Raw genomic sequence first — 13,879 nt, 5'->3', positions numbered from 1 at the left:
GTGATCCTATTCATCTTTTCTAAAACAGTAGCAAATGGAAGCGTTTAGGGGCAGCAATCTGGAATTTTCTAATCAACCACTTTCCTTAACCAATTTACATGTGGCTGTGAGCATGAATCTCACCTGATATTTTTAAGCTGAAGTTAAATCTAGACACAGAACAGCTTTAGATTTCAGTCTGCTTTGTGTCTGTATGGATGAGCAATTTAAATACAATGTGACAAATTTAAACATTTACCTTGTCTGGACGGTCTATATTGATTGCTCCCAGGAAATTGCTTTTGGGTCCTTGTGGCTGAAAAGCTAATCCATGAGCTGTCCTGCATGGGCTCTGCCTCACAGCGTTGTGTGGGAAAAATGGAAACCGTCAAGAAACTAGGCGACTAACGCTTTGTCTAGAACGAAAGGCTTCAGTGAGTCTGAGCATTGAATAAGCTATTATTATGCTTCTCTTCCCCCATTGAATCTTTTTGCTTTTCAATTTTAAACAACAGTGAGCCCCAGGCCATGTGCTACATTGAAACATCCAACTTGGATGGTGAAACAAACCTGAAAATTAGACAGGTAAGATCTGATACAGGTGTCTGTAATTATTGCTGTTTTATTACAGGGACACAGTAGCTTTATTTCTTACTGTCTTGAGTTGAGGTAATTCTGTCCAGCTGCAAATTGTTCTTCATTGAACCACATGAAGAGGTTTTTATAAATTGGTATTCAGATTATAGAACGCTCAAACTTACTTGCTTGATTAAATATGGTCCTATTTATATAGATATTATTTGTAATGTTTTTAATGTAATAGCCAACGCTCTGATGATAATAATAAGAGTAGTAATTCTGAGCGCTTTGACGTGTCTTGGCTTATTCATTCTTGATGTCCTGTTTCCCTTCCCCCACATGCCAACCTCCCATGTCATCCTCACCATTCACTTAAAACCCAAGAGAATACACTCATGTGCTCCTTAGTGTTCTGACCAATGATTGATGGCATATATGACAATGGTTCCATAAGATTATCACAGAGCTGGAAAAGTTCCTGTCGCCTACTGACATCACAGCTGCCTGGCCCAGATGATTGGCTTTGCCATATTGAAAAGACACAGTTTCTTGCTGTTCTGAATGTCTCCCTAATTTCAGAGAATCGCTTAGGTTTCTATACTTAACTTCCCATGCCATCCCTCATACGTAGCAACTGTAAGGTTTTTATTTTTAATGTTTTAAAGGGGACTTTCAAAAAATTACAGTCACGCACCACTTAATGATAGGAATAGTTCTGAGAAATGCGTCCTTAGGCGATTTCGTCATTGTGCGCACACCATACGGTGCACCTGCACAAACCTAGGAGGTAGAGCCTACTGCACACCTGGGCTGTATGGAGTAGCCCATTGCTCATAGGCTGCAAGCCTGTGCAGCCATGTGAAGTACATAAAAACATGAGTTTATATCAAGCACGAGAAAATGATGCAATCAAGAGTTAAACATTGAGTGTGTGAGGCTGCTGCTGGCATAACCCGCCTTACGGTTTTACCACACACTTTTTTTGTTAAGCAGAAAGAGTACATTCAAAAGGATGATAAAAGGTATAGTATAGTATAGTAAATACATACATCGGTAACATACTCATTACCAAGTATTGTGTGCCGTACATAATTGTATGTGCTATACTTGTATACAACTGGCAGTGCAATGAGTTTGTGCACCCACATCACCTCAAACATGTGAGTGACATGTTGCTCTGTGACTTTAAGACAGCTGTGATAACAGTAGGTGATAGGAATTTTTCAGCTCCGTGATAATCTTATGGAACCACTGTCATATACATCATCAATCATTGATCGAAACATTAAGCGGAACATGACTGTGTTCAGTAGACAGATTCACACTGTATTTATCTTTGGAAGCAAACAGATTTTTAAGAACTTCTTTAAGAATATCTTTTCAGATTAGTTTCCAGTCTCTTGAATATGTTTTAGAACTTTCCAATAGCTGCTCTATTCTTGCACTAAAAACCTATGTGCAGGTGGAGAGGAAGGTGTCCCTTAATTTTGACTTGACCAAAAGAGTATTTGTTTTAGAAGGGGGAGGATAGCTTAGAAACTAGTGGGAATTCTTAGATCATCGGCCTGGATGGATTCAGAATTCCCTCTTCCCTTGCACATGCAATGTATTTAACAAACACTTACTCATTTAAAAATGTTTAAACAGGGTTTACCAGTAACATCAGATATAAAAGACATCGAGAGTTTGATGAGAATTTCTGGCCGAGTCGAGTGTGAAAGTCCAAACAGACATCTCTACGACTTTGTTGGAAACATAAGGCTTGATGGGCATGGGTATGTAAAATCAGTTTTGATAAAAACACAATTCACTGTGTCACAGTGCATTACTAACCTGGGTACATATTTCCTTGGCTCTGAGTCTGAGCGCTGAGAACCTTTTTCCTGAGCACTTCCGTGTTACTGACACCCAGAGTCCTTTTGTGAAAAGGCTGGAGCGTAGCCCTGCAGGTGTAGCCAACAGCTTCCCCAGGGTTCCCACCAACTTGGTAGTGAAATGTTTTCTGGGTTAGGCCAGACTTCTGGCACGTAACTTAGTGGCTTATTTCTTGGCCAGAATGCTTACGTTCTATGTCTGACTGTGCAGTCTGCGGCTTGGGTCCCGTCCTGTTCTCTTGATGTCTCAAGGAGTTCAGCCTCTAGCCCCAAGGGGTCCATAGTACCGGGTGTTTTCTTGTCTCCTCTGTGTAATTGCACCTGCTCTTTTCTAGGCCATGTTATCTATCATCTTTATTCATCTTTAGCTGTCATGCTCTTCCTGCCCGGCTCCCCACTGCTCCCCTCCCCCACCCCCATGCCCTCCTGTTCTCTTTCCTGTGTCTCCCCTCATCCGTTCAGCCAGTACTTACTAATCATCCAGTCGGCTAGGCCAGCTACAGATGCTCAGGAGACAGCCAGGAACAAAGCAGGGTGCCGCCCTTGTGAGTGAGCTTGCGTTCTTGCAGTAAGAGAAGGGCAAACAGACAAACATAAAATGATAAAAAGGAAAATTTTATATTATGTTAGAAAGTGTTCAGTGCTGTAGAAAAAACAGTCCAGGATAAGGAAGATTTGGGAGCCCTAGAGAGGGCATCGCTTTTAGTTCGGGTGGTCGTAATAAACCTCCTTCAGGTCGTCACTTTTGAGAAAGGTGATTAGGAGGTGAGGAAGTTAACTGATTGTCTGGAGGGAGAGAATTCCAGACAGAAGGAATAGTGAGGGCAAACTATTGGTTAGATCAGTGCGTCATCTTAAAGTGGGAAAGTGCTGAGAGTATTGATGGAAATGTCAGGGGGCCATGTGGCTGGCGTGTAGTGGCCAAGGAAGAGAGTAGGAGAAGGCTGAGAGACAGCAGTGGGCCAGGCCATGCAAGCCGTTGTAGGCTACGGTAAGGGTGTCTCTCTGTCCGAAACGGGGAGCCACTGGAGAGTTCTGAGGAAATCATACCAGCAGTTCAGTTTTGGAATTAATGAGTTTTTGATATCTAGACAGAGATGTCAAGGAGGCAGTTGAATATATAAGCCTGGAGTTTGGGATAGATGTCTGGGTTCATGAGATAAATTTGGGAGTAGCTGGCAGAGATATTTAAAGCCATGAGAGTGGAAGAAGTCACCGAGGGGAAAGGGTATTGATAGAAACGTGAACAGCCCCCGGGACTTTCCGAAGACTCGCCAACATTAAGTTTGAGAAAAGAGCAAAAAAAACTGAGGCCAAGTCGGTAGGGTGGAAATGAAGAGTGAAGAAACTGCACCAACCCACATGGAGTGACTCAAGTGTGTCAGACATCGCTGGTGATACAACAAGGCTGAGAATTAGCAATTGGCTTTAGCAATTCGAGATCCCTGGGCTTGATTAGAACAGGAAGAGCAGATGAGAGTAAGTTTGAGATCATGGAAGGAGTTGAAAACAGCGAGTACAGTAAGTCCTCACATGATGCCATCCACAGGTCTGAGACTTTAATCAAAATGACGTTTGAGAAAACCAATTATACTATAGGCCAATCAGCATAAACCAGAGTTAAGTTCCTACAGCCTCTCATTAACGTTATATGGAGCCACCTTAAACGAAGGGACATTATTGGAAGACCTGCTGTAGAGACAAGTTTTTCAAGGAGTTTTGTTGCAAAGGGGAGCAAAGATGTAGGGAGAACTTGGAAGAAGGAAGGGTCGTTCCTGCTTCCCTCTCTTTCCTCTTGCCCCCTCCCTTCTTCCCTGCCTTCTCTACTTCGCAGTGTATCTTAGCTACCAGGCGTTTGTAAGTGGCCAGCTACATGCTCTAGTTCAACCCACCAACCTGAGACAGCATCAGTGCTTTCATTATTTTTAACTACAGTATTACAGTATTTGAATTCTAAAGGACTTTTGAAATATACTCCAAACTGTCAGCCTCATTCAGATCCGCCAAAAGCTTTTCTGTAATTTTTGAAGTAATCACATATTGCTCTAAAACATGCACATGGTGATCTTTCTATGAGCACATGGTTATAGACTAATAATAGATTTGGCCATTTTTACAAGCAATGTTTCTGTGGTCTGGCATTCCTAACCGGCCACCTTCCATTTCTTATCAGTTCTCCATCAAATTGATGCCAAGCAAAGCCATTCAGGGAAGGAAAAACTTGGTATGATGGAGCCAATATTTAGGGTGCAGATAGAATTTATATAATGTGCTTTAATGTATGAGAAAGGTGGGAATAGATTTTCAGTCCCTTTGTGTCTGTAGCACATTGGACAGTGATACCTTGAGCTCTCGGAGCCAAGTCATTTGGAAGGAGTGCACTTGGTTCCAGTAAGGATGAGAATCATTGTCTCCTGTCAGAAGCTGTGGAATTCCAACTCTAAGGAAAACTATAATAGTTTTTGAGTTCTTAGAATTGAAAAGTAGTGTGTGTGTGTGTGTGTGTATACACATATATATTTTTTTTCTTTTTGCTTCTGAAGAGCTTATATCTAAATCTGCACTACAAATAATGAGGTGACAGTAGCTATATTATACCCAGTTGGGTGTGTGAAGAACAGTTAGCACATATGGGACCTTCGAGCAGTTTCCCAAGAACTTCTTGGAAAGCTGCTTTAGGCCTGAAGCCCTCTCCCAACTCTGAAGTGCACCCCGAATCTGGAGACACACACTGGGAGGGGTTCCCTTCAGCTGGTCTGAAAGCATACTGCTCTGCATAAAGAATGAGAGTTACAGTGGCTGTTCTTTTTCTAAACTGCAGTGCACTGTTTCCTAAGGGTGAACTCGTTTAAATGGTAGGCTTCAGGTGATGTTATTACCCACCTGTCTGGAGTGATACCACGGGAACCGGCGCCACTTGTGTAGTTCCTGAAAGAAAGCCCAAGCTCCCAGCAGCAGCCGGCCTTAGATGCGTACTGGACCATAGAAGCCCACCAGAAATGAAGGCTTCATTCTCGCTCACCTCCACGGACAAAGAAGTCGTGTTGTCTGGAGACTTTTCTTGGGGAATTGTGTCCTTCTTTTTCTAGAAGTTTTTTTAATGAGTTTTTTAAAATATTTGACGTTTCTTTCTTGCTTTTTTTTCTTATTAAAACGAAGAGTCGGTGACAGGAATCCTTGAGCTGCTAGATATTGAGTAGTACATTTCCATCAAGAATCCCACTGTATCTGTGACAGCTCGTACCCTTCTGATATATCTGTTAGGTTATATGAACCAAAAACCTACCATAGGGGACAGCCTTGCAGAAAACCCACAAAAGACCCAACGTGACCCTTATTCATGAAAAACATGGCTTAAGTTATATGGAATGGATAACCATTTGCTCTCATTTCAGTGAAGTGTTCCAGACTTGTTAGCCACTTACCATTTATTGGAAATTTATTCACAGATCTTAGAGAACCAATCTTCAAGTAAGATAAAAATAAATGTCCTCGAGGTTTTAAATACAGGGACTTAACCTGTGGAGGACAGAGATGGCGCTGCAAAGGTGTGAGGAGATCTGTGTGTGTATTTTTCTTACCCTGTGTATTTTCTGAACCTATTATTTTTAGCTTAAAGGAAGGTGGAGGTGACTAAATCAGGGAAAGTCTTAAATAGGTTTGAGCATTAGCCTCTGAATTCGAAAATATTGCCTACTATTTTGGATTGTGAGATGCAAATGTAGGAAATGGCTGGTTTGATGTTTAAAGGGAAGCAGCTGAAATGCTTCTCTGCAGCTGTTCTTGCAGACAAAAATGATGCTTATTGGTAGAAAAAAATGACTTCTTTTCAAAAAATACAGTAAATGTGAGGAAGGTTATTTTAATAACAGAGCCTGTTTGGGAACTATGGAGTGGCTGTAGAGTTCTTAGGCATCTTACAAAATGTCGTTTCTGATATCAGTATCATCTGTCACAGCACCGTTCCCCTGGGAGCGGATCAGCTTCTCCTCCGCGGCGCTCAGCTGAGAAACACACAGTGGGTTCACGGAATCGTTGTCTACACTGGACATGACACCAAGCTGATGCAGGTGGGATTTTTTATCTCTGGAAGCCTCTTGGACCTAAATCTTTTGAAAATGTGCTATTTGTAGCTTTCGGTGCAGTAGTCCCAGACACAGCAGACATTCTGCCGCAGATTCCTGAGCCTCCAGAAGCCCGATCTTTGGGGAGTGGGCTGTGCAGTGGTTTGCGGCACACCGAACATGGCCATCCTTAATCCTAGCCACTTGTAATGTGTACACATGCCTGTGGAGGCTCCTTCTCTGCATTATATCATCAGAATTCAGTGGCTGAATGGGTGGGGGAAACTCAGTTTCAAGATACTCCGTGAAAATCTGCTCTAAGGGCTGATTGATAACTTTGTACATTGTAAAGGCAAAAAGGACTGCTATTAATGATTTCACCCTAATCATTCTATAAATTCCGTAAGCCAATTTATGTTGATTATGACATTTAATTTTGTATCCTGAGGCTGCCCTGGTTAGCACAAATCTAGCATAATCACTATTATTAAATACATTTGAGGAAACTTATCTATGTTATTCTTTATAGCCAGGATTGCTTGGATAGCTGCTGTGTTCAGTAAAAACAATTACTAAATGCCACCAAAAATGTGGAAACCAGTGATCCTTAAATGTTGCCTTTGTACTTTGGACTGTCCAGGTTTCTGGCTGTGGGTTCATAGAACACCTTCTCTGCCTTTCTTCCTGAACAAAGATGCTAAGCTACATCCCTCCTATCTATACTGTTTGCTTAAGTAGTCAAGTAATGAATACATTGTTCATCTTACCTGCCACAATGCAAAAAGCTATGTTTAAAAAGTGAATGTTCTTTTTTCTCTTATTATTGTTTTTACATTCTAGAAAAGGGTTTAGGTGACATAGTGGCCCTTAGAAAAAGAGGCAATTAACCTGTGACAGCTTATGATATCTGTGATGGTTGTCTGTCTAATTTTCAGGTATCTGTCCATGTCTAGATTTTGAGTTTGATGAGGACTTCATCCTCTTCATCAGAATACTACTACTACCTATTACTAAAGCATTGTACACATTTCTTAATGCTCATCTTGTTTCTTTATTTTCAGAATTCAACAAGTCCACCACTTAAACTTTCTAATGTGGAACGAATTACCAATGTACAAATTTTGATTTTATTTTGTATCTTAATTGCCATGTCCCTTATCTGTTCTGTGGGCTCGGCCATTTGGAATCGAAAGCATTCGGGCAAGGACTGGTATCTCAATCTGAATTGTAAGCATTGAAGTACTTACTAACATTTTTTTCTTTATGAAAACATATTTGTTTCACAGCTGCTCTTGGAATTTTCTATTATTTCTAAAGGAAAACATTGTTGACAAGATAGCTGAGCATTTAGTCTTTCTTTTTCAATGTAGTTCCCAGTCGAATTAAGCAAAATGTTAGAATAACTAAAATTTCAGAATCCTTAAAAACATAATGAGCACTTCACAATAATATAAAATGTTATTTTATTAATGTTATTTGTTTAAAAATATTTTAATATAGGGAGTTAGATAGCTGACTGTTAAAGAAAGCAGGATAAGTGTATTTAGCCCCAAAAGTGTTCACATGATTTTAAAATGTTTCAATTGAATGTACTGTCATTTGAACTCATCATTCAGTGAGTTCTGTGTTAATGGTCACCTTGTCTTAGGGTAGGTGCTATTAAATAGTTTTCTTTTGGAGCATTTAACCTTTTATGATTATAGCATTAATGTACCACCCCTAAATATTTCTGGAAACTAAGTTTACATTTTGTTTTGATGAATCCTTAACCATTAAATACTTAATCTTCAAAAGTATGAAGACAAATTGTGTTCCATCTTATGGCAAAATTGATTTTTTTCAGTTATTTTTTATTATATTGATTTAGCTTTGCAGCTATTTCAAGTTTTGTTGTTTCGGGGTTTTCTTTTACAGTCATTGATTTAGTTTTTCAACTTTAGAACTGTTATGATTACCATCAGTTTGCTCCTTTGTATACTTTACAGCATATCTGGGATAGCTGTCTTATTTTCATTGTCGAGGAGGAGGAGTTTAATTTACCGAAGGCTGTGTTGACCTAGGGTCCAGCCCTACATTGTTTTTGCTTGCTTGGGTTAGTTTTGCTGGTGCTATTTTTGTTTATTTGCTTTTAAGGCATGCTTTAAATTGGAAGTATTTTTTAAGAATTTATATAAAAATGATTCATCCCCATTAAGATTTTTTATTTATAAACTCTCAGGCCTGTCCCTAAAATCTCTAAACTGTGTTTGGGCAGAATTTAAAATGCTTGAGCAAAGAGTCACTCACTCTTCTATAGCCTCCCAGTCAAGGCACATGTGAGAAATCTATCAATGAACAACAACTAAGGAGATAAAACAAAGAATAGATGTTTCTCATCTCTTTCCCTTCCTGCCTGTCTGTCCCTATCTGTTCCTCTATCTGTCTGTCTCTCTCTCTTTCTCTCTGTCACTAAATAAATAAATAAACAAATAAAGACAAAAACAATCACCAGAGTTCAATGTGGAAAGAACAAAGTCTCTGAGATCAGGCAGACCTCAGCTAAAATCTGGGCTGTGCCATTTGCTAGCCAGCTATGTGATTTTGGAACAGTTACTTTGTCTTCCAGCTTGTTACCTCATCTGTGAAACGGGAATAATGGAAATACCTATAGGAAGGTTTGTGTGAGGTCTTAGTGAGGTCATTCCTAAGCACTTTCACTTTTAGTACTATTATGTAGCTCTTAATAGGATTAACAACATGTTGAACACAGATACTGCTATTTCATCCTGAATGTATTTGAGAATAAGAACAGTTATCAACATAGTATTCCTCCCAAACTATCTAGATCTGTTATACCAAATGAAAAATATTTTTATACTTAAAATTCTGGCCAGTACAAAATAAAATATATAAAACTATAAGTATTTTTCCTCCTACCTTTCCTAACAGATGGTGGTGCTAATAATTTTGGGTTGAATTTCTTGACCTTCATCATCCTTTTCAACAATCTCATTCCTATCAGCTTGTTGGTTACATTAGAAGTGGTGAAATTTACCCAGGCATACTTCATAAATTGGGTAAGTATGAATTACTGGTTTTTATTACTCTAAACATATATAGTTTTTCTTCATAGGGTCTATTAATCTCTCAGAAGGAAAAGAAAGTCCTTAATTATACCTCACCTTTTATGGACTACTAGATAATACTTCAAAATATTTTTGAGCCTAATATAATAAATTTATTTGACAGTTGAAAATCAATAACAAAGTCTCTCATCACAACATCACACAAGTTTATAGACCAGACATCTGAAGAAAATAGGTCTCTAGTTCAGGAAACTTATTTTCAGTTAGATCGTGGTCTTGCAGACAAGGAGAACCATGGGATTTGGAGTTCAAATATCCGGACTATATTACTAGTTCTATAATTCAGGAGCTGTGTGAACTTTGGCAAGCCACTTGACTTCTCTGAGACATACTTTCTTAGACACTCACTTAGGAATAATAAACATGATTTACCTGCATCTCCCCATGGTTATATAGATCAGAGGAATTGCACAACCTGGCAGACAGCTTTGTAAACAATTGAGTGTTATAAGAATAATACTGTATTTACTACTTGTAACAACCAGGGTGTTGGTCATGTTTTATACATCTCCATAGTTTACTTTACCACACTATAAACAATTTCAGCTGTGCTTAAAGTTTCCCTTTTTTTTATTTCTTAGATATATATTTTTTTAATCTTGGGAAACTATGTTGGACATCTGTTTCTTATAATGTTTTGTTTATAAAATATGTTGTGTGACAGAAAATGATTTGACTTTGGGTGATGGATATACAACATAATCAACTATTCAAACGATGTAATGATATTTATATGAAATCTCTGCACTTGTTGACCAATGTCATCCTGTTAAATTTAACTTTCTAAATGAAAAAAAAAATATGTTGTTCTTCCTCAGTTTTATTCTTACCAAAGTTACAATTAATGAATTTATGTAAATTAAATAAATCTCCTGGCCTGATCTGCCTAAAATTTTAATTTTCCTTTTATTTTGAAAAATTTTGGTATTATCCTTTGGTGTTTCTTTTTATATCACTTAAAATTTTTCAATATGAACAATATTAAGATTTTTAAAAATGTAACTAGTGATACTTTTGTAACTGCTCGTTATCTTCCTGTGGTGAATGATCCACCTCAGCTGTCAATCTCAGAATCATTGGTAATTTAGAAATCATAGTATAATTTAGAAATCTAACATAAGCTGCAAGCATCGCTCACTTCATGCAGGCGGTACATTAGTGGAAAACCTTGTAATAAAATTTGTATAAATACAATTAAAACTTAACTGAAAGTTTCCCAATTACAATAAGAAATAGTAGGGTAACTCAAATGCCTAGTCAATCACTTTATTATTTGGGTTTTTGAGAGTAATATTTGCTTGAAATAATTATATAGTTTTAGTGCTAGATGAACCCAGAAGGCCTTCTTACCATCTTTCTAATACAGTATACAAAGATTTTGTAAGAGTCCTGACCAAAGAGACTTTCCCTTACCTGGCAGAGTATTCTTTGTGTAGAAATAAGATTAGTAACTTGTCTCCTTTTGATTCTGGTTCTGCCCAGTAGGTCTTTTATGAAATTGTCTAATCTTGTTTCCAAATACTAGCCTTGCAAAACAACTGAACTGGCTGTCCTGCCAAATCTGCAGCCATATCCCCCATCTCAACTGAATATCCTCCGCCTCCTTCTGTTCTTCGCTTGACGCGGTTTCCAGCTTACTCCCCATCCCAGGCACAGCTAGCTCTCTGAACATTGCCCGCTTGTTTCATTTCCTGCTTAAAACATGGCGCCTACAACTCAACAGTTTACTTCAGAAGTGATACCGAGCAGGCTGAAATACAGATATGGAAGAGACCCGTTTGGCCTTTTCATTTGACATGTGACAATCAGTCAACTCTGACTTGCCAATAAACTGTTCTATAGAAAATATTAAATTTTTTTTCTGAAGTGAGAAGCAGGGAGGCAGAGAGAGAGAGAGACAGACTCCCACATGCGCCCAACCAGGATCCACCCGGCAAGCCCACCAGGGGGTGATGCTCTGCCCATCTGGGGCCACTGCTCCATTGCAACTGGAGCCGTTCTAGCATCTGAGGTGGAGGCCATGGAGCCGTCCTCAGCACCCAGGCCAACTTTTGCTCCAGTGGAGCCTTGGCTGCAGGAGGAGAAGAGAGAGAGAAAGGAGAGGGGGAAGGGTGGAGAAGCAGATGGGCGCTTCTGCTGTGTGCCCTGGCTCAGAATCAAACCCAAGACTTCCACCCACTGGTCTGATGCTCTACCACTGAGCCAACCAGCCAGGGCTGAAAATATTAATTTTTATGGGGTTAATAGACTTCATAGTACTGGGTGCAAAGTAAGCACACATCAGTGCAAAAGCTATACATTTTTCTTTGTGTTTTGAGAATGCACTCCTACTTTCATGTATATACAGTCTAAGAGACTTGGCCAGGAAAGTACAACAAGCTGGAATCCATTAGGTCCTTTTCTCAGGGGAGTGAAGTTCTAATTTTGTTATCAATATTTGGTTGCTCTTATTTTAGCTCTCATTAAGCACTTATATTGTGCCAGATACTACAGGAAGCACTTCACATGCATTATCTTATTTAATCTTTATAATCAGTCCAGTACTTAGGAAATGGTTGGAATGATAGTAAACCAAGGTCACCTAATTCCAATGACATGTGCTACCAACCCACTGTTCTGCTTTTACCGTGAAATACAGTCTTCTCCACTGAGTACTGTTCAGGGAAATCAACTGCATAGAGGGATGGCAACAGATAAGAATGGCCATGCACAGAACTTACCAGCTACAATAAAATTTCACTTAATCTCTTCATACCAGTTATCTGCAATGACTTATTTTCTTTTATTTTTAAAAAGGATCTCGACATGCACTATGAACCCACAGACACTGCTGCAATGGCTCGAACATCTAATCTGAATGAGGAACTTGGCCAGGTAAATGAACTTTCTTGTTGATGTGTTGACTGGAAGTCAGATTCATTGTGATTTCTGCCCTGTGTGGCAACGTCACATGAATTGACAGCTGATTTCCCATTCGCTGAATAATTAGTGTATATATACATGTTAGTACATAACTATTAATTTTCATTTTTTAGTAATTGAAGTTTTAAAAACATTAAAAAGTGTATTTTGTTCTCAAATCAGATATTGCACTAGAGATGTCCTTCAGTACATAATCTGACTAGTAGCAAAGTATTGCCAGTTTTTGAGTTATAAACTCTGAGTTTAAAAATGGTTCCTAGCTTCTGATGGAAAAGGAGGAAAAAGTTAAATTTATCAGTGAAGTTATGTAAGTTGAAGTATAATAGTCAAAAGGAATTTTAGATTTATAATCATATAGTATTCACACATATGTGAATATTTGTCATCTGTTTACACATGGGTTGACAAAAAGTAGATTTACAGTTGTGAGTACAGGAAACACTGAGTTGATTGTTATATTATTATTTATTAATTATTGTATTATTTTTCATAGAAACAACTGCAAACCTATTTTTGCTCCACCCTGTACTGGCTAAGAAGAGATTCTTCTTTTTTTTGTACCATTGACATCTGCTAACTCTGATTTTTCAAATCATATTTTGACCAAAATTGTAGTTTTCCTCCCCAGTTCAGATGTTGTATGAAGTTAATTGTAGAAGCTGTTGCTAGTTCTGCGGTTGTTATGTGGAGAAACACTGTTATGTGGAGCATTTGTGCTCCATGAATGTTAAGTAGCTGTAAAGGCACTTTCAAGCAGAATTCAGACCATGTTAGAGCTGATTTCTATCTGACCGTAGTTTTACTAATAGCTTGATAGCCTTCAGTGTTCATACATGAAATGATTCATTGCTAAAATACTAAACAATATAGTTGGATATATTTCTTAATATGCAGAAAGAAGTCAATTAATATTATTCCATTGTGCCCTTAATATAAGGAAATTGATAAAAAATAAAAAGAATTTAATGATCCCCCCCCCCCCCCCCCGTAAGAGACCAGCATAAACAGACTTCTGAAATTTTAGTGAGAAATTTTAAACTCTTTTTTAGGTAAAATACATATTTTCTGACAAAACTGGTACTCTGACATGCAATGTAATGCAGTTTAAGAAGTGCACCATAGCTGGAGTTGCTTATGGGTAAGTTTTCCCCTTTTAAATAGAATATGCGATACACGTTTAATTAGTGCTAACCATTTGATACCTTTTTGAGAGTTCTTTTAGAGGAGATTATTTTCTAATCTGGAAAGCAGCTGTTTCAATTTCAGTATATGTGTGTGTGTTGTGTTTTCTGTTTAGGCACTGTTTTCCATTTGCAACTACCCAAGAAATGGGGGC

The 13,879-nt window shown here is 38.5% G+C and overlaps 1 protein-coding gene across 6 annotated transcripts in view; it reads left to right on the top strand.

Annotated features, from left to right (window-relative positions):
- The window catches only part of ATP8A1 (ATPase phospholipid transporting 8A1), a 232,445-nt gene that overhangs the window by 69,413 nt on the left and 149,153 nt on the right, over nt 1-13,879 (top strand). For all 6 annotated transcript variants that reach the window (XM_066387035.1, XM_066387032.1, XM_066387033.1 and 3 more), the window contains 7 exons: nt 495-564; nt 2,206-2,333; nt 6,391-6,502; nt 7,558-7,723; nt 9,425-9,552; nt 12,418-12,495; nt 13,593-13,681. In XM_066387035.1, the coding sequence (XP_066243132.1) occupies nt 495-564; nt 2,206-2,333; nt 6,391-6,502; nt 7,558-7,723; nt 9,425-9,552; nt 12,418-12,495; nt 13,593-13,681 (771 nt within the window). The remainder of the gene's footprint in view (nt 1-494; nt 565-2,205; nt 2,334-6,390; nt 6,503-7,557; nt 7,724-9,424; nt 9,553-12,417; nt 12,496-13,592; nt 13,682-13,879) is intronic.

Source organism: Saccopteryx leptura, chromosome 5 (genome assembly GCF_036850995.1).
Source record: "Saccopteryx leptura isolate mSacLep1 chromosome 5, mSacLep1_pri_phased_curated, whole genome shotgun sequence".
NCBI lineage: Eukaryota > Metazoa > Chordata > Mammalia > Chiroptera > Emballonuridae > Saccopteryx > Saccopteryx leptura.
Note: the sequence above shows the minus strand (reverse complement) of the source record. Positions and strands in the feature narration are given on the sequence as shown.